This window comes from Heterodontus francisci, chromosome 4, assembly GCF_036365525.1.
Source record: "Heterodontus francisci isolate sHetFra1 chromosome 4, sHetFra1.hap1, whole genome shotgun sequence".
Taxonomy (NCBI): Eukaryota; Metazoa; Chordata; class Chondrichthyes; order Heterodontiformes; family Heterodontidae; genus Heterodontus; species Heterodontus francisci.
Genome location: NC_090374.1, coordinates 3231947 through 3253252, shown reverse-complemented (window position 1 = coordinate 3253252; position 21306 = coordinate 3231947). Strand labels below are relative to the sequence as shown.

At 49.2% G+C, this 21306-nt stretch overlaps 1 protein-coding gene across 5 annotated transcripts in view; it reads left to right on the top strand.

Moving 5' to 3' along the window:
* Positions 1-21306, top strand: part of nadk2 (NAD kinase 2, mitochondrial) — a 122497-nt gene that overhangs the window by 6452 nt on the left and 94739 nt on the right. For all 5 annotated transcript variants that reach the window (XM_068029079.1, XM_068029080.1, XM_068029077.1 and 2 more), the window contains exons 2-4: positions 4334-4422; positions 10668-10756; positions 16922-17003. In XM_068029079.1, coding sequence (XP_067885180.1) covers positions 4334-4422; positions 10668-10756; positions 16922-17003 — 260 coding nt within the window. The remainder of the gene's footprint in view (positions 1-4333; positions 4423-10667; positions 10757-16921; positions 17004-21306) is intronic.

Sequence of the window (21306 nt, the reverse complement as noted above, 5' to 3'; positions counted from 1 at the left end):
AGTTTGGGTTCCGCCAGGGCCACTCGGCTCCTGACCTCAATACAGCCTTGGTCCAAACATGGACAAAAGAGCTGAACTCGAGGTGAGCTGAGAGTGACTGCCCTTGACATCAAGGCAGCATTTGATGACTGAGTATGGTAACATGGAGCCCTAGCAAAACTGGAGTCAATTGGAATCAGGGGGAAAGCTCTCCACTGTTTGGAGTCATACCTAGCACAAATGAAGATTGTTGTGGTTGTTGGAGTCCAATCATCTCAGTCCCAGGACATCACTGTAGGCGTTCCTCAGGGTAGTGTCCTAGGCCCAACCATCTTCAGCTGCTTCATCAATAACCTTCCCTGCATCATAAGGTCAGAAGTGGGGATGTTCGCTGATGACCGTATGATGTTTAATACCATTTCCAATACCTCAGATACTGAAGCAGTCCATGTCCATATGCAGGAAGACCTGGACAATATTCAGGCTTGGGCTGATAAGTGGCAAGTAAGATTCACACCACACAAGTGCCAGGCAATGACTATCTCAAACAAGAGAGAATCTAACCATCTCCCCTTGACATTCAATGACTTTGTCATCGCTGAATCCCCCACTATCAACATCCTGGGTGTTACCATTGACCAGAAACTGAACTGGAGTAGCTACATAAATACAGTGGCTACAAGAGCAGGTGAGAGACGAGGAATTCTGAGGCGAGTAACTGCCCACCTGGCTCCCCAAAGCCTGTCCACCATCTACAAGACACAGGTCAGGACTGTGATGGAATACTTTCCACTTGCCTGGATGGGTGCGGCTCCAACAACACTCGGGAAGCTCAACACCATCCAGGACAAAGCAGCCCATGTGATCGGTACCCCATCTGGCACTTTCAACATTCATTCCCTCCACCGCTGACTCTCAGTGGCAGCAGTGTGTACTATCTACAAGATGCACTGCAGCAACTCACCAAGCGATCCCGCAACCAATGGATCAGATCTAAGCTTTGCAGTCCTGCCACATACAGTTGTGAATGGTGGTGGACAATTAAACAATTAACTGGAAGAGATGGCTCCACAAATACCCCCTATCCTCAGTGCCTTCCAAACTCACAACCACTACCACCTAGAAGGACAAAGGCAGCAGACACCTGGAAATGTGTCCACTAGCAACTTCCCTTCCAAGTGTCACATCATCCTGATTTGGAAATATATCGCCGTTCCTTCACTCTTGCTGGCTCAGGATCCGGGAACTCCCTCCATAACAGAACTGTCGGGGTACCTACACCAGATGGACTGCAGTGGTTCAAGAAGGCAGTTCACCACCAAGGGCAATTAGGGATGGGCAAAAAATGCTGGCCTTGCCAGTGACACCCACATCCCATTAAAGGGATTAGATTCTTCCTATCTTCCTATTTCTGCTCTCATGACACTGGGTGTAATCTCTGGTAGGGAAACAGTTGGAAAAAATTCTGAGCGACAGGATTAATCTCCACTTGGAGAGGTAGGGATGAATCAAGGATAGTCAGCATGGCTTTGTCAGGGGGAGATCATGTCTAACTAATTTGATTGAATTTTTCAAGGAGGTGACTAGGTGTGTAGATGAGGGTAAAGCAGTTGATGTAGTCTACATGGACTTCAGTAAGGCTTTTGATAAGGTCCCACATGGGAGATTGGTTAAGAAGGTAAGAGCCCATGGGATCCAGGGCAATTTGGCAAAGTGGATCCAAAATTGGCTTAGTGGCAGGAGGCAGAGGGTGATGGTCGAGGGTTGTTTTTGCGATTGGAAGCCTGTGACCAGTGGTGTACCACAGGGATCGGTGCTGGGACCCTTGCTGTTTGTAGTGTACATTAATAATTTAGACGTGAATATAGGAGGTATGATCAGTATGTTCACAGATGACACAAAAGTTGGTGTCGTAAATAGTGAGGAGGAAAGCCTTAGATTACAGGATGATATAGATGGGCTGGTAAGATGGGCGGAGCTGTGGCAAATGGAATTTAATCCTGAAATGTGTGAGATGATGCATTTTGGGAGGACTGACAAGGCAAGGGAATATACAATGGATGGTAGGACCCTAGGAAGTACAGAGGGACCTTGGTGTACTTGTCCATAGATCACTGAAGGCAGCAGCACAGGTAGATAAGGTGGTTCAGAAGGCATATGGGATACTTGCCTTTATTAGCCGAGACACAGAATATAAGAGCAGGGAGATTATGATGGAGCTGTATAAAACACTAGTTAGGCCACAGCTGGAGTACTGTGTACAGTTCTGGTCACCACACTATAGGAAGGATGTGATTGCACTGGAGAGGATTCAGAGGAGATTCACCAGGATGTTGCCTGGGCTGGAACGTTTCAGCTATGAAGAGAGACTGAAAAGGCTCGGGCTTTTTTCCTTAGAGCAGAGAAGACTGAGGGGGGACCTGATTGAGGTGTTCAAAAGTATAAGGGGCATTGATAGGGTAGATAGGAAGAAACCTTTCCCTTAGCGGAGGGGTCGATAACCAGGGGGCAGAGATTTAAGGTTAGGGGCAGGAGGTTTAGAGGGGATTTGAGGGAAAAAATTTCCACGCGGGGGGGGGAGGGTGGGGGTGGGTGTTGGAATCTGGAACACACTGCCTGAAAGAGTGGTAGAGGCAGGAACCCTCACAACATTTAAGAAGTATTTAGATGAGCACTTGAAATGCCATAACATACAGGGCTGCAGGCCAGGTGCTGGAAAATGGGAATAGATAGGTTTTGTTGGAGGGTAGGGTAAAAAGTTGCAGCATGCTGCTATGCAGAGGGACCTGGGTATCCTTGTGCATGAATCGCGGAAGGTTGGTCTGCAGGTACAGCAAGTAATTAGGAAGGCAAATGGAATTTTGTCCTTCATTGCTAAAGGGATTGAGTTTAAAAGCAGAGAGGTTATGTTGCAGCTGTATAAGGTACTGGTGAGGCCGCACCTGGAGTACTGTGTGCAGTTTTGGTCTCCTCACTTGAGAAAGGATATACTGGCACTGGAGAGGGTGCAGAGGAGGTTCACTAGGTTGATTCCAGAATTGAGGGGGTTGGCTTATGAGGAGAGACTGAGTAGATTGGGATTATATTCATTGGAGTTCAGAAGAATGAGGGGGGATCTTATAGAAACATATAAAATCATGAAGGGAATAGATAAGATACAAGTAGAGAGGATGTTTCCACTGGCAGGTGAAGCGAGGACAAGAGGGCATAGCCTCAAGATTAGAGGGAGCAGATTTAGGACTGAATTAAGAAGGAACTTCTTCACCCAGAGGGTTGTTAATCTGTGGAATTCCTTGCCCAGTGAAGTAGTTGACGCTTCTTCAGTAAACGTTTTTAAAGCTAAGGTAGATATCTTTTTGAACAATAAAGGAATTAAGGGATACGGTGGGAGCGCGGGTAAGTGGATCTGAGTCCACGAAAAGATCAGCCATGATCTTATTGAATGGCGGAGCAGGCTCGAGGGGCCGGACGGCCTACTCCTGCTCCTAGTTCTTATGATTTTATGTATTCCCAAGCGCAGAGGCACCTGCCGTAAATATCATAATGTTTAAATATTATTTGAGTAACCAGTAACATATAATATTAGTGAACAGTGAGGAGGTTGCAAAGCACCATGGGGCTCAGTGAACTTGACCACATTCCACATGAGTTGAGTAATCTCAAACAAAAGGCTAATTAAAATGAAAAGCAGATGCCCTTGTGGAATGCTGACAAAGGTGCTAGCCTGTAACGAGGTGAAAACATCATGAGTAATCCCCTATCTGTGTATGGGCCGGTAACGAGGTGAAGATAAGGGGGTATGGAAAACATGAGAAATCCCCTATCTGTGTATGGGCCGGTCATGCAGCCCCTCTTTGCCCAGTAACCGCTTCTATTGGCTCTAATAATCAATGTATATAATCGATAATCGTTGTGATTGGACCATGTCCGGCCGGGATGGGCTGAGTAACTGTTTGAAAATGTATAAGTATGGATGATTTTCCTTTGTTCAGTGGAGAAGCATCTGGACAGCCCAGTGACCTGCTCCCCGCCGGCGTAACTAAATAAACTGTTTGACATTGGAGCAGACCTGAGTGTCGAGTGATTCTTCTAGATTCATTCTCGCTAACAGTTTGATGGCCAGCACGGACACGGTGGGCCGAAGGGCCTGTTTCTGTGCTGTATAACTCTGAATCTACTACCTTCACTCTACTTTTTAACTTCCTTCCTAGCTCCTGAAAATCTAACCGTAGGACCCCTCTCTGTTCTATATCACATTCACTTTGTTTGACTGTATTTGCCTCCTACCTGCCCACTTTTTGTGTCTCCACTTGTCCCTCAGTACCCAGCCTGATCCAGCATTGTGTGTTTGCAGCTTGCCACGAAGGGATCCAGTTACAGCGGATTACTGGAGCGGCACCACATTCACAACATCAACGTGCAGCATGTGGTGGACAGTCTACGGTAAGGATCACGTTTTTTTCTCCCTATGTAAATTGCATACGCTCTGACCACAATCTTCCAAACCTCCTTGGACATGGGATGCTGCCAGAGTACTGGAGGATTGTAAATTTTACATGCTGTTCAAAAAATGAAAGGGAGAGGGCTAAAACTGACAACTACATACAGACCAGTTAGCCTAATGCCGGTGGTGGGGAAACTTTGAGTCAATAATTTAGGACAAATATGTTGAGGAACTAAGTAGAGAACAGGCCATCCTAGACTGGGTATTGTGTCTAAACCAGAGGGAAGAGATTACTGTGTTTCGTTAGCTTTTAATATTTATAGTAGGAATCTAGCACTAGGGACCATATAGTTAATTATAACAATTTAGTAAGGATTTAATAAGTATTTATTTTTATTTATTAATTAGTGCTAGAAATGTCAGTTAGAGGGGTGAAGTGCTTCACCTGTGAGATGTGGGAGGTCTGTGACGCTTCCAGCGTTCCGGACGATTACATCTGCAGGAAGTGTACCCAGTTGCAGCTCCTCACAGACCGCATGGATCGGTTGAAGTGGCAATTGGATGCACTTAGGAGCATGCAGGTGGCAGAGAGCATCATAGACAGGAGTTTTAGAGAAGTGGTTACACCCAAGGTGCAAGCAGATAGATGGGTGACCGCTAGAAGGGGCAGGCAGTCAGTGCAGGAATCCCCTGTGGCTATCCCCTTCTCTAACAAGTATACCGTTTTGGATACTGTTGGGGGGGGATGGCCTATCAGGGGAAAACAGCAGCAGCAGTCAGAGCAGTGGCACCACGGCTGGCACTGTTGTTCAGCAGGGAGGGACAAAGCACAGAAGAGCAATAGTTATCGGGGACTGTATAGTCAGGGGCACAGATAGGCGCTTCTGTGGACGTGAAAGAGACTCCAGGATGGTATGTTGCCTCCTTGGTGCCAGGGTCAAGGATGTCTCTGAACGGACAGAGGGCATTCTGAAGGGGGAGGGTGAACAGCCAGAGGTTGTGGTACACATCGGTACCAATGACATAGGCAGGAAGAGTGATGAGGTCCTGCAGGGGGAGTTAGGTAGTAAGTTAAAAAACAGGACCTCTAGGGTTGTAATCTCGGGATTACTCCCAATGCCACGTGCCAGTGAGGCTAGAAATAGGAAGATAGTGCAGCTAAACACGTGGCTGAGCAGCTGGTGTAGAAGGGAGGGTTTCAGATATCTGGACCATTGGGATCTCTTCAGGGACAGATCGGACCTGTACAAGAAGGACGGGTTGCATCTAAACTGGAGGGGCACAAATATCCTGGCTGCGAGGTTTGCTAGCGTCACTCTGGAGGGTTTAAACGAGTGTGGCAGGGGGGTGGGAACCAGAGCAGTAGGACAGCAAGTGAAATAAATGAGGGGAAATTAGTAAATAAGGCCAGTAAGAGGAAGAGCAGGCAGGGAGATGTTGCTGAGCACAGCGGGACTGGTGGTCTGAAGTGCATTTGTTTCAATGCAAGAAGTATAACCGGTAAGGCAGATGAACTTAGAGCTTGGATTAGTACTTGGAACTATGATGTTGTTGCTATTACAGAGACTTGGTTGAGGGAAGGACAGGATTGGCAGCTAAATGTTCCAGGATTTAGAAGCTTCAGGCGGGATAGAGGGGGATGTAAAAGGGGTGGGGGAGTTGCATTACTGGTTAAGGAGAATATCACAGCTGTACTGCGGGAGGACACCTCAGAGGGGTCATGCAGCGAGGCAATATGGGTGGAGCTCAGGAATAGGAAGGGTGCAGTCACGATGTTGGGTGTTTACTACAGGCCTCCCAACAGCCAGCGGGAGGTGGAGGAGCAGATATGTAGACAGATTTTGGAAAGATGTAAAGGTAACAGGGTTGTCGTGGTGGGTGATTTTAACTTCCCCTATATTGACTGGGACTCACTTAGTGCTAGAGGCTTAGATGGGACATAATTTGTAAGGAGCATCCAGGAGGCCTTCTTGAAACAAGATGTAGCTAGTCCAACTAGGGAAGGGGCCGAACTGGACCTGATATTGGGGAATGAGCCCGGCCAGGTGGTCCAAGTTTCAGTCGGGGAGCATTTCGGGAACAGTGACCATAATTCCATAAGTTTTAAGGTACTTGTGGATAAGGATAAGAGTAGTCCTCGGGTGAAGGTGCTAAACTGAGGGAAGGCTAATTATCACAATATTAGGCAGGAACTGAAGAATTTCGATTGGAGGCGGCTGTTTGAGGGTAAATCAACATCTGACATGTGGGAGTCTTTCAAACGTCAGTTGATTAGAATCCAGGACCAGCATGTTCCTGTGAGGAAGAAGGATAAGTTTGGCAAGTTTCGGGAACTTTGGATAATGCAGGATATTGTGAGCCTCGTCAAAAAGGAGAAGGAAGCATTTGTAAGGGCTGGAAGGCTAGGAACAGACAAATCCCTTGAGGAATATAAAGACAGTAGGAAGGAACAAGGAGTCAGGAGGGCTAAAAGGGGTTATGAGAAGTCATCGGCAAACAGGATTAAGGAGAATCCCAAGGCTTTTTAAACGTATATAAAGAGCAAGAGGGTAACCAGTGAAAGGGTTGGCCAACTCAAGGACAGAGGAGGGAATCTATGTTTGGAGCCAGAGGAAATGGGCGAGGTACTAAATGAGTACTTTGCATCAGTATTCACCAAGGAGAAGGACTTGGTGGATGATGAGCCAAGGGAAGGGAGTGTAGATAGTCTCAGTCATCTCATTCTCACAAAGGAGGAGGTGTTGGGTGTCTTGCAAAGCATTAAGGTAGATAAGTCCCCAGGGCCTGATGGGATCTACCCTAGAATACTGAGGGAGGCAAGGGAAAGAAATTGCTGGGGCCTTGACAGAAATCTTTGCACCCTCATTGGCTACAGGTGAGGTCCCAGAGGACTGGAAAATAGCCAATGTTGTTCCTTTGTTTAAGAAGGGTAGCAAGGATAATCCAGGAAATTATAGGCTGGTGAGCCTTACGTCAGTGGTAGGGAAATTATTAGAGAGGATTCTTCGGGACAGGATTTACTCCCATTTGGAAACAAATGAACTTATTAGTGAGAGGCAGCATGGTTTTGTGAAGGAGAGGTCGTGTCTCTCTAATTTGATTGAGTTTTTTGAGGAAGTGACGAAGATGATTGATGAAGGAAGGGCAGTGGATGTTATCTATATGGACTTCAGTAAAGCCTTTGACAAGGTCCCTCATGGCAGACTGATACAAAAGGTGAAGTCACATGGGATCAGAGGTGAGCTGGCAAGATGGATACAGAACTGGCTCGGTCATAGAAGACAGAGGGTAGCAGTGGAAGGGTGCTTTTCTGAATGGAGGGATGTGACTAGTGGTGTTCCGCAGGGATCAGTGCTGGGACCTTTGCTGTTTGTAGTATATATAAATGATTTGGAGGAAAATGTAGCTGGTCTGATTAGTAAGTTTGCGGACGACACAAAGGTTGGTGGAGTTGCGGATAGTGATGAGGATTGTCAGAGGATACAGCAGGATATAGATCGGTTGGAGACTTGGGCGGAGAAATGGCAGATGGAGTTTAATCCGGACAAATGTGAGGTAATGCATTTTGGAAGATCTAATACAGGTGGGAAGTATACAGTAAATGGCAGAACCCTTAGGAGTATTGACAGGCAGAGAGATCTGGGCGTACAGGTCCACAAGTCACTGAAAGTGGCAACGCAGGTGGATAAGGTAGTCAAGAAGGCATACGGCATGCTTGCCTTCATCGGTCGGAGCATACAGTATAAAAATTGGCAAGTCATGCTGCAGCTGTACAGAACTTTAGTTAGGCCACACTTAGAATATTGCGTGCAATTCTGGTCGCCACACTACCAGAAGGACGTGGAGGCTTTGGAGAGGGTATAGAAGAGGTTTACCAGGATGTTGCCTGGTCTGGAGGGCATTAGCTATGAGGAGAGGTTGGATAAACTCGGATTGTTTTCACTGGAATGACGGAGGTCGAGGGGTGACATGATAGAGGTTTACAAAGTTTTGAGTGGCATGGACAGAGTGGATAGTCAGAAGCGGATTCCCAGGGTGGAAGAGTCAGTTACTAGGGGACATAGGTTTAAGGTGTGAGGGGCAAAGTTTAGAGGGGATGTGCGAGACAAGTTCTTTACACAGAGGGTGGTGAGTGCCTGGAACTTGCTGCCGGGGGAGGTGGTGGAAGCAAGTACGATAACGACGTTTCAGAGGCATCTTGACAAATACATGAATAGGATGGGAATAGAGGGATACGGTCCCCGGAAGTGCAGAAGGTTTTAGTTTAGACAGGCATCAAGATCGGCGCAGGCTTGGAGGGCCGAATGGCCTGTTCCTGTGCTGTACTGTTCTTTGTTCTCAGGTTCTGGAAGGCAGAAGAGAGGCTTTATTCTTGTCCCCGAGTTGCTGGCTATGCTGGGCTGTAGGTTTGAGGCTTAATAGTTGCAGCTAAGGCTTCTCTTGGTCTTTTCTGGAGGAGGGAGGTTGCAGCTCTCTTGATGACTTAGTTATAGTCTGCCTTCTGAGTCACCACTCACAAATCTCCAAAGTGGCCCAAGCAGTCACATGATATGACCACCTTTGTGTTTGAACGAGAATCTTCTGGAATGGTCTCTGAAATTCATGGCTCTCCCCTTAGGCTGCCCAGATATACTTAGTGGGGGTGGGGGGGTGCAGTCAATGGGTGTTGATGGTTTTTGATGACCAACATTGACCAGGCTATCTCAGATAATTGAATCAGAGAGCACCCCATTGTTCTGGCTAGGCTGGATCTATCAATAAAGCAAAATACTGCGGATGCTGGAAATCTGAAATAAAAACAAGAAATGCTGGAACCACTCAGCAGGTCTGGCAGCATCTGTGGAAAGAGAAGCAGAGTTAACAATGAAGGTGAACAAGGTAAAAGAGACAAACGAAAATCCCGTCGGAGAGAAGAGCAGAACTTCTTCAAGGTAGACAATCCTGGAAGAGGTGGAAGTGAATTAAACACTAAAATAAAAGCAAAATACTGCGGATGCTGGAAATCTGAAATAAAATGTGATCACATCAATCACATCACATCAATCATGTCTGTCTCCAGTCTAATCCTTTGCTTTTTTCATATGCAAATATTTGTGGCCATCTTGACTCCGTGCTGTTCTGTTTTACAAATGACTTGTAACAATTTCCAGTAAAGGTCTCAAGCAAAGTTCCACATGAGGAAGTTAATATTTTCCATTTGGCATGTGGGGTTTTCATTACAGTGTGTAAAATTCAGGCTGCAAAGTTATGCTAAATGCTTATAAAATACTCATTTGGCCCCAGCTGGAGTATTGTGTCCAGTTGTGGGCAGCACACTTTTGGGAAGAACGTGAAGGCTTTGGTGAATGTATGAAAGAGATTCACTAGAATGGTGCTTGGGATGAGGTTATTACAGTTACGTGCATAGACAAGAGAAGCTGGGGTTCTTCACTTTGGAGCAGAGAAGACTAAAAGATGATTTGATAGAGGTGTTCAAAATTGTGAAGGGTTTCGATAAATTCAGAGGAACTATTTCCAATGGCTGAAGGATCAAAAACAGATTAAAGCATTGATTTAAGGTGATTGGCAAAAGAATCAGAGGTGACCCGAGGAAAAACTTTTTTAGCACAGAGTGTTTAGGATTTGTAGTGCAATGCCTTTTAGGGTAGTTGATACAGATTCTGTGGCCTTCGAAAGGGAATTGGATAAATTATTGAGGGGGGAAAGGAGCAGGGGAGTGGGACTGGCTGGATTGCTCTTCGAAAGAGGCAGTGCAGTCTCGATGGGTCAAATGGCCTCCTGTACTATTCTTTGATTCTATGCTGAAAGGACTTGACAGGATCGACACTGAGAGGTTGTTTCCCCTGGCTGGGGAATCTAGAACATGGCACAGTCTCAGGGTAAGAGGTTGATCATTTAGGACTGAGATGAGGAGAAATTTCTTCACTCAGAGTTGTGACTCTTTGTAATTCTCTATCCTGGAGGGTTGTGGATGCTCATTGTTGAGTATATTTAAGGCTGAGATAGAGGGATATGGGGAGTGGGCTGGAAAGTGAAGGTGAGGCAGAAGATCAGCCATGATCACATTGAATAGAGGAGCATGCTTGAGGGGCCGAATGGTCTGCTACTGCTCCTATTTCCTATGTTACTGCATAGTAAACTTGTTAAGAAAATTAAAGAGCATGCGAATAAAGGGATAGTGGAGAATATGCTGCAGGACTAATCCTAACTGTCGATGACTCTATATTCTCTCTTTCCTCTTCAGTAAGGAAGGAATTGAGGTTCGTGTGGTGAAGCGTAGGGACTACACTGAGGAGACGGTGCAATGGGCAGATGCCATCGTGTCTGCCGGAGGTAATGGCAGCTACATACTGCTTTCAGTACATGCTGGGAACTGGGCCCAAACAAGGTTTGATGTGAAGTGCTCAATGACACTGCTTCAGTACATACTGCACATGCTCTCTTTTTCCTGATGTGAAGTCCGGGCTCCTGTACCATTTACCTGTTTGAGGGGATACTCTATAAGAGGATACGTTTCTTGGGAGTTGACAAGAAATTGTCCCAAACTCGCCGTTAATAGTCATCACCTCTTCAGTCTCTCTGCACTGGCCTCCGACTGACTGATAAGTTGCTTTGTCCAGGTGTGACACTGTGACAGCCCCATCCTGCTGTGGATCAAACACTCCCAGGACAGGGACAGCATGGGTTAGGTATCAGGAAAAGCACCCTTTATATTACCCTGATATCAGAAAAGAAAGCTTGCTGCATTGTTAATGTCTTCACATCCATCATTCTCTGGCCTTGATCAGTACACAGCAAAATTCAAATACAGACAAGGCTGTTCAAACCCATTTCACACAGGATTCTTCCAGCTAGAATAGAGGTGGAGGGAGGGAGGGAAAAAAAACTGGGATTGGCTGGGCAATTTGGGAAGCATTTACTGCCTGCAATCAGGGGGAGCAGCTGAACCTGTGTTGCTGCAACTGCAACTGGAGAGAGGAGACAGCAGAGTGGAGTAACTGGAGAGGGGAGACAGCAGAGTGGAGTAACTGGAGAGGGGAGACAGCAGAGTGGAGTAACTGGAGAGGGGAGACAGCAGAGTGGAGTAACTGGAGAGGGGAGACAGCAGAGTGGAGTAACTGGAGAGGGGAGACAGCAGAGTGGAGTAACTGGAGAGGGGAGACAGCAGAGTGGAGTAACTGGAGAGGGGAGACAGCAGAGTGGAGTAACTGGAGAGGGGAGACAGCAGAGTGGAGTAACTGGAGAGGGGAGACAGCAGAGTGGAGTAACTGGAGAGGGGAGACAGCAGAGTGGAGTAACTGGAGAGGGGAGACAGCAGAGTGGAGTAACTGGAGAGGGGAGACAGCAGAGTGGAGTAACTGGAGAGGGGAGACAGCAGAGTGGAGTAACTGGAGAGGGGAGACAGCAGAGTGGAGTAACTGGAGAGGGGAGACAGCAGAGTGGAGTAACTGGAGAGGGGAGACAGCAGAGTGGAGTAACTGGAGAGGGGAGACAGCAGAGTGGAGTAACTGGAGAGGGGAGACAGCAGAGTGGAGTAACTGGAGAGGGGAGACAGCAGAGTGGAGTAACTGGAGAGGGGAGACAGCAGAGTGGAGTAACTGGAGAGGGGAGACAGCAGAGTGGAGTAACTGGAGAGGGGAGACAGCAGAGTGGAGTAACTGGAGAGGGGAGACAGCAGAGTGGAAACAGCTGCATTTACTGTGGAACTGTTGCACTTTTTCAAGACTAAGATGACCTGCAAGTCATTTTGGAGAGGTGGGTGTTGGAGCACCAGAGAGCTGTTTGTTGTTTGGGCTGTTGGGGGAGGGAAGAGGCACCAGAAGATCCAGGGGTGGGGCTGCCAAATTCTATAGGGAGCCCCTGTTTTTGCTCTTGTGTTTATCTGCCATCCTGCACAAAAGGAGCTCCCTCCCCACCCCCAACTGTGTGGCTGGAGCTGCCCGGCTGAAGAAAGTCTTCACAGTCTTTACAGAACAGCGGAAAAGGAGAGAACCGGGCGGCACTAACCGACCCGGGCGAAGAACCCTCCCCTAACTGGAAGACAGGACTGTGAACTCTGAAGTAAGGTGCTCCAACTACCGAACCACAGAAACATCCTCACAGCTCATCTCTCCCTCCCAACACTCAGCTGTCTATCCTCTCCTCTCCTTGTCCTTTGCACCCCTATTCCCCTCTACCCCCACCCCATATTGCTTTAGTTCAAAAACTGTTAGTTTATTTCTTAAGTGTGGGCGTGGCTTTGCGACCCCATGGCAAGTCCCTCTTCACCGGTGGTGGGGCCTTCTCGCACGTATACTGCTGTGGCTACTGCAGCTGTTGCCCAGTCACCGTTTGCACTAATAACATCAAAGCATGGGGTCAAGAGCTACGTCCATCCAAACATGACGATAGAGGCATGTGTTAAGGCAATGGCCGAGGTTGTCGGCCCTTCGGCCATTGTTGCAGCCTCTAAAATGTATGGAAAGGCAGTGTTTTTCCTGAAGACCGAGCGGGCGGTGTCTCTGGCTCTGAGCAAGGGGCTCACAGTGGGCGGGACCTTTCTGCCAGTGGACCCCCTGGAGGCCACTGCGCAAAGTGTCATTTTGTCAAATGTCCCGCCCTTCATTCCTGGTGAGCTCCTCCTTCCCCACCTGCACCATCTGGGGGACATAAAGACGGGGCTCACCCCAGTCCTGTTCGGTCTTCGGGAGAACAGCCTCCGGCATGTGTACTCTTTCCGCTGCCAGCTATTCACGCAGCTGGCGCGGGAGGAGGTCACAGAGGGCCATTTCAATGTCGAGTTCCAGGGGACGGCCTACCGCGTCTTCTGGACCTTGGACGGGGCGCGGTGCCATGTCTCCAAGGGGGTGGGGCATGTTCGTACGAACTACTCCAACCTCCTGGCTGCCAACTCCACCTTGGCAGCCCAGGGTGGCGCTGCTGCACCTCGTCCCACCTCCCCTGCACCTCCACCAGATACCATTCAGTCAGTGCCAGAAGCTGTGATTTTCATAGCCTCCGGCAGGGTGGGGAGTGTCTGTCCAAGTGGAAGGAAGGCACGGAGGAAAAATAAACATTGTGAGGCACGTCCCCTGGACACTGTGACACTACCCGAGCCTGAGCTCAGCCCAAGGCTCGTTCCCTGGGAATCCACCTGCCCCAGGGCTGGGCTCAGACCCAGGGTAACCAGACAGAAGGTGGGTTCGGAGACAGAGGCCCCTGATGACATGGAGGTCTCTGAGCATCCACGCCCCTCCCGAAATAAGAGGAGGAGACGTCCCTCCACTGAAGAAGGCCCTGAGCCACGGGGTCCATCTCCTGGCATGGGTCCTCAGGCTCCCCTGCCACAAGCACGATCAGGGCCTCAGGCTGCATCGTTCTGCTGCCAAAGAGGGGCGATCTCCGCCTGCTTAAAACTGGCGGCCGGTCTCCCTCCTCAGCACGGATTATAAGATCTTTGCCTGGGCTATGTCTACCCGCCTGGGCTCCTTGCTGGCCCACATGATCCACCCCGACCAGTCCACCACGGTCCCGGGCCGGTCCATCCAGGACAACATCCACCTGGTCCGGGACCTGATCCATCTTTCCCAGAGTACTGGTCAGTCGGTCGCCTTTCTCTCCCTCGATCAGGAGAAGGCGTTCGACAGGGTGGATCACGAATACCTTTTCAGGACTCTGCGCGCTTTCGGACTCGGGCCGCATTTCGTGGCCCGGGTCCGACTTTTATACGCCGCCGCAGAGTGTCTAGTCAAAGTTAACAGGTCCTTGACAGCACCCCTTCACTTTGGGAGAGGAGTGCGTCAGGGATGCCCCATGTCCGGCCAATTGTACACCATCTGCGTGGAGCTGTTCCTGTGCCTGCTTCGCAGGAGGTTGATGGGATTGGCTCTGCGCGAGCCGGCCATGCGGGTCGTCCTCTCGGCTTACGCCGACGACGTGCTCCTCGCGGTCACAGATCCTGTTGACTTGCGGAGGATGCGCGACTGCCAGCAGACCTTTTCTGCCGCGTCCTCCGCGAGGATCAATTGGGAGAAATGTTCCGGACTCCTGGTTGGTCAGTGGCGGGTGGAGTCCCTGCCGGAGGAGATGACACCTTTTGCGTGGAGCACCACGCACCTCCTCTATCTGGGAGTCCACCTTAGCCCCACTGAGGAAGCCTGGCCGGCAAACTGGCAGGAGTTGGAGGCGAAAGTCACCACTCGGCTTGGGCGCTGGACAGGACTGCTCCGAGTGCTTTACTACAGGGGCCGAGCGCTGGTCATAAACCAACTGGTGGTCTCCATGTTGTGGTACCGGTTGGTCACTTTGGCCCCGCCCCCTGCATTTGCCACCAAGATCCAGAAGAAACTCGTCGATTTCTTCTGGGGCAAGAGGAAACACTGGGTCTGTGCCGCGGTTCTGAGTCTCCCAATTGAGGAGGGCGGCCAGTCGCTGGTGTGCGTCCGCACCCAGGCTGCGACTCTCCACCTTCGGACCCTGCAGAGATACCTTTACGTCGAGTGTCTTCCCAGATGGTGTGCGCTGGCAACGTATTTTTTCCGCCAGTGTCACTGCCTTCAAGATGACACGCAGCTCCCGGTGGAGTCCGTTAGCCACGCCTCTCTGAGGGAGTTGCCTGTCTTTGACCGGGATCTATTCCGATTCCGATCCTGCCGACGGAGGAGAGCGCCTCGGCTGTCCGGGCGGCCGACTCCGGGGACAGACTGGCGGGTGGAGGAGTAGCCGAAGCCCCCGGGACGCCCCTCACTGCGGGTGGCGAGGGAGCTCGGGATTGCGGTGCGCTCCCGGCCGAGCCGACCCCCCCCCCCTCAGCTGGAACTGTTCATCGGACCCAGGCCCCGAAACCCCCCTCCGGAGCCGGTCCTGCACAACCCTAGCCGCCTCTCGGAAATGCCCTCCGTGTCATTACAATCGGCGCGGAGGGGTTTCCTGTATGGGCTGCTACTGCACACTCTCCACTTCCTCGCCCTCGTCAGCCGGCTCGACACACCCTGGCAGTCCGCGTTACCATCTGGCGGCGAGGGGAAACCCCGATGGAGGTCTCTGTACGCGGGAGTCCTCCCCCTTTACATCGGGGACCTGGGGTGGAGGGTGTTGCAGAGGGCAGTCCCGTGCAATAGACTTTTAAGTCGGTTCACGGACTCCCAGACCGCCTGTACTTTCTGCGGCCTGGACGAGTCAGTGTTTCACATGTATATGGCGTGTGCGAGGTTGCAGCCCCTCTTTGAGTATTTGGCTGCACTTTAGTCCCACGCTCCTGATCTTTGGGCGCCCAGTGCGGAGGGGCTCGGGCCGGGAGGAGGATCTCCTCGTCGGTCTGCTCCTGGGCCTGGCCAAGGTGGTAATTCACAGGTCCAGGCTGCGGGCTGTCGGGGGGTCCGTCCTCCCTGATTGCCTGCCCCTCTTCCGCGGTTACGTTCATGCCCGGGTGTCCCTGGAAAAGGAGCATGCGGTGTCCGCCGGTACGCTTGAGGCCTTCCGCGACCGGTGGGCACCGCAGGGACTGGAGTGCATCATCGACGCCGAGAATGGCATTTTAATTTGAGTTTTTTTTTTGCTTATTTATCTGTTTGTAATAAAGTTATTTTAAAAATATGTATCTAAAGGGGGCCTGAGGAATAAAGGCCCCCTCGACATGAAATATATAAAAGGGGCCCGGGGTATAAAGGCCACCTTGAGAGAAAAAAAAACGGGGGTTGGAAAACAAAAAAAACAGATTTAGTGTAGAGCTCCCAGGGCAGCGAGGAGGTACAGACAGGACCCTTCCACTGCTGTTGCTGCTGAGTTTATAGTTTAGTTTAGAGATACAGCACTGAAACAGGCCCTTCGGCCCACTGAGTCTGTGCCGACCAACAACCACCCATTTATACTAATCCTACACTAATCCCATATTCCTACCACATCCCCAACTGTCCCTACATTTCCCTACCACCTACCTACACTAGGGGCAATTTCTAATGGCCAATTTACCTATCAACCTGCAAGTCTTTTGGCATGTGGGAGGAAAGCCACGCAGACACAGGGAGAACTTGCAAACTCCACACAGGCAGTACCCAGAATTGAACCCGGGTCGCTGGAGCTGTGAGGCTGCGGTGCTAACCACTGCGCTGGAGCTGTGAGGTTGCGGTGCTAACCACTGCGCTGGAGCTGTGAGGTTGCGGTGCTAACCACTGCACTGGAGCTGTGAGGCTGCGGTGCTAACCACTGCGCTGGAGCTGTGAGGTTGCGGTGCTAACCACTGCGCTGGAGCTGTGAGGTTGCGGTGCTAACCACTGCGCCACTGTATACGTTGAAGTCATGGAGCAGATCGGTTTTCAGCAGAACCCTAGTAAAACGTGCCCTTGTAAAGTGAACCTGGGATTGAGGCTGGTGCTTATCCTTGGCACGCAGCAGAGGCTCGAGAAACAGCCCAACAATCCCAGTCTGGCAAGGAAGAAAATTTTGGGATAGGGGAAGGTGTGAGGGGCGGTAGGCCATGTTTTTAGTGGCACTGACTGCATTACATCTGATTGTGTGCAGGTGACGGCACAATGCTGCTCTCGGCCAGTAAAGTGATTGGGCGGATCAAGCCTGTCATTGGAGTGAACACTGATCCAGAGAGGTAAGGGCAGTGCTTGTTGGAAGGGTGGTGAGGGGAGGGTGCCATAAGCAGGGGTGCCTGTGTAGGGGGAGTGGAGAGGGAGGGTCCGCACCCGCGCGTGACGGGGGGTGGGACGGATGGCGGCAGAAGAGAGTGCGGGCGTGACGGGGGAGAGGAGAGGGAGAGCAGAAGCGTGACGGGGGTGGGGGAAGAGGGTGCGGGCGTGACTGAGGAGGAAAGGCGAGGGAGAGCGCGGGTGTGACGGCAGGGGGAGAGCACGGGCAATACTAGGGTGGGTGGGGGGAGCGAATGGGGTTTGGGGGTTGTGGTCGTGACCCTCTGAAAGCATGCCAGGATTGGGCACAGCTCTCAAGCTGACAATTTAGGAACCACTGCTCTTTTTGTATTTTATTGATCCGGACTTGGGTACATGGGGCATAATTTCCAAGTTTGTAGATGACAAGAAACTGAATTGTAGTAAACAATGAGAAAGATAGTCAGGATGTCAAGGCCTTGGAGAGAGTGCAGAAGAAACATAGAAAATAGGAGCAGGAGTAGGCCATTCGGCCCATCGGGCTTGCTCCGCCATTCAAAAAAAGATCATGGCTGATCATCTAATTCAGTACCCTGTTGCTGCTTTTTCCCCATATCCCTTGATTCCTTGGGCACCACACTATAGGAAGGATGTGATTGCACTGGAGAGGGTGCAGAGGAGATTCACCAGGATGTTGCCTGATCTGGAGTATTTCAGCTATGAAGAGAGACTGAAAAGGCTAGGGTTGTTTTCCTTGGAGCAGAGAGGGGACCTGATTGAGGTATACAAAATTATGAGTGGCATTGATAGGTTAGATAGGAAGAAACTTTTTCCCTTTGTGGAGGGGGTCAAGAACCAGGGGGCATAGATTTAAGGTAAAGGGAAGGATGTTTAAAGGGGATTTGAGGAAAAATGTCCTTATCCAATCCTGTATATCCCTTGATATCCAGGGTTCCCTGGACTTGTTGGTCCTACCCTTCACCTTAATGAGCTCTGAACTCTCAGTATTTCCTTTTTGAATGACTCCCACTGGTCTGACGTAGACTTTCCTACAAGTAGTTCCTCCCAGTCCACTTTGGCCAGATTCTGTTTTATCATATTGAAATTGGCCTTCCCCCAATTCAATACCTTTATTTCCGATCCCTCTTTGTCCTTTTCCATAACAACCCTAAACCTTACAGAGTTATGGCCACTATCCCCGAAATGTTCCCCCACTGACACTTCTACCACTTGTTCGGCTTCATTCCCGAGGATTAGGTCCAGTACTGCCCCTTCTCTTGTAGGACTTTCGACATACTGGCTCAAAAAGCTCTCCTGTATGCACTTTAAGAATTCCACCCCCTTTAAGCCTCTTGCACTAAGACTATCCCAGTTAATATTGGGGAAGTTGAAATCCCCTACTATCATTATCCTATTATTTTACACCTCTCTGAGATTTGCCTACATATCTGTTCCTCTGTCTCTTCCTGACTGTTTGTTTGGAGGCCTGTAGTACACTCCCAGCCAAGTGATTGCCCCCTTTTTGTTTTTAAGTTCTACCCATATGGCCTCATTTGAGGAACCTTCTAAGATATCATCCCTCCTTACTGCAGTAATTGACTCCTTGATCAATAGTGCAATGCCATCTCCTCTTTTACCCCCTCCCCTGTCACACCTGAAGATTCTATACTGTGGAACATTAAGCTGCCAGTCCTGCCCCTCCCTCGACCATGTCTCTGTGATAGCAATATTATATTTCCATGTGTTAATCTCTCAGCTTCCACCCTATCAAGCCCTTTCAGAATATTGTATACCTTAATTAGATCACCTTTCATTCTTCTAAACTCCAGAGAATACAGAAGTGATCCATTTATGCCGACTCTCTGTTTCCTGTTAGCTAGCCAATCTTCTATCCCTGCCAATATGTTACCCCCTACACCATGAGCTTTTATTTTCCACAATAACCTTTGATGTGGCACCTTATCAAATAACTTCTGGAAATCTAAGTACAATACAGCCACCGGTTCCCCTTTATCCACAGCGCATGTAACTCCCTCAAAGAAGTCCAATAAATTGGTTAAATGTGATTTCCCTTGAACAAAGATATGTTGACTCTACCTGATTACCTTGAATTTTTCTAAGTGCCCTGCTATACCGTCTTTAATAATTGCTTCTAACATCTTCCCTAATATTGATGTTAAGCTAACTGGCCTGTAGTTTCCTGCTTTATGTCTCCCACCCTTTTTGAATAAAGGAATTACATTCAAAAATTTTCCAATCTAACGCAACCTTCCCCGAACCCAGGGAATTTTGGAAAATTAAAATCAAAACACATCAACTATCTCACTAGCCACTTCTTTTAACTCCCTATGATGAAGTCCATCAGGACCCGGGGACTTGTCAGCCCGCAACTCCCAACAATTTGTTCAGAACCACTTCCCTGGTGACTGTAATTTTCTTGAGTTCCTCCATCCCTTCCATTTTCTGACTTACAGCTAATTCTGGGATGTTACTTGTATCCTCAATAGTGAAGACTTCCTGACTCCCCAAAGCCTGTCCACCATCTACAAGGCACAAGTCAGGAGTGTGATGGAATTCTCTCCACTTGTCTGAATGGGTGCAGCTGCAACAACACTCAAGAAGCTCGACACCATCCAGGACAAAGCAGCCCGCTTGATTGGCACCCCATTTACAAACATTCACTCCCTCCACCACCGACGCACAGTGGCTGCAGTGTGTACCATCTACAAGATGCACTGCAGCAATGCACCAAGGCTTCTTAGACAGCACCTTCCAAACCCGCGACCTCTACCAACTAGAAGGACAAGGGCAGCAAATACACGGGAACACCACCACCTGCAAGTTCCCCTCCAAGTCACACACCATCCTGACTTGGAACTATATCGCCGTTCCTTCACTGTCGCTGGGTCAAAATCCTGGAACTCCCTTCCTAACAGCACTGTGGGTGTACCTACCTCACATGGACTGCAGCGGTTCAAGAAGGCAGCTCATCACCACCTTCTCATGGGCAATTAGGGATGGACAATAAATGCTTCCTAGCCAGCGATATCCACATCCCATCAACGGATTATAAAAAAATTGCCTGGGGTACTTTTGCCAAACACTTCAGATCTGTGTTCTCTCAGAATCACAGAATTGTTAGTGTAGAAGGAGGCCATTCGGCCCATCGTGTCCACATTGGCTGTCTGAAAGAGCGATTCCCTCAGTTCCATTCCCCTGCCTTCTCCCCGTAACCCTGCACATTCTTCCTTTTCATATAACTGTCTCATTCCCTTTTGAATGCTTCAATTGAACCTGCCTCCACCATGTTCTCAGGCAGCGCATTCCAGACCTTAACCACTCGCTGCGTGAAAAAGTTTTTCCTGATGTCACTTTTGCTTCTCTTACCAAATACCTTAAATCTGTGCCCTCTCGTTCTCAATCCTTTCACAAGTGGGAACAGTTTCTCTCTATCTACTCTGTCCAGACCCCTCATGATTTTGAATACCTCTATTAAATCACCTGTCAGCCTTCTCTTCTCATCTCCAAGGAAAACAGTTCTAACTTAAGAACATAAGAAATAGGAACAGGAGTAGGCCATTCGGCCCCTCAAGCCACCATTCAATAAGATCATGGCTGATCTGCCCCAGACCTCAACTCCTCTTTCGTGCCAGCTTCTCATAGCCCTCAACTCCCTGATATTTCAAAAATCTATCTACCTCCTTAAATACATTTAGTGACCTAGCCTCCACAACTCTCTGAGGTAGAGAATTCCAGACATTCACTACCCTCAGAGAAGAAATTCCTTCGCATCTCAGTTTTAAATGAGTTTCCCCTAGTTCGAGATTCCCCCACTAGTGGAAACATCTTCTCAACATCTAACCTGCCAAGCCCCCTCAAAATCTTGTACGTTTCAATAAGTTCACCCTCATTCTTCTAAACTCTAATGAATAAAGGACTGTTCTTGATAAGTCAATCCCTTCATCCCAGGAATCAGCCTAGTGAATCTCTTGAACTGCCTCCAATGCCAGTATATCCTTTCTTCATTACGGGGATCAAAACTGTACACAGTACTCCAGGTGCGGCCTCACCATCTGGATCCATCGTCATAACTGAAGTTCCTCATCCCTGGAACCATTCTCGTGAATCTTTTCTGTACTCTCTCCACTGCCCTCACATCTTTCCTCAAGTGTGGCGCCCAGAATTGGATGCAATACTCCAGCTGAGGCCGAACTAGTGTCTTATATAAGCTCAATATAACTTCCTTGCTCTTGTACTCTATGCCCCGATTAATAAAGCCCAGTCTTCTGC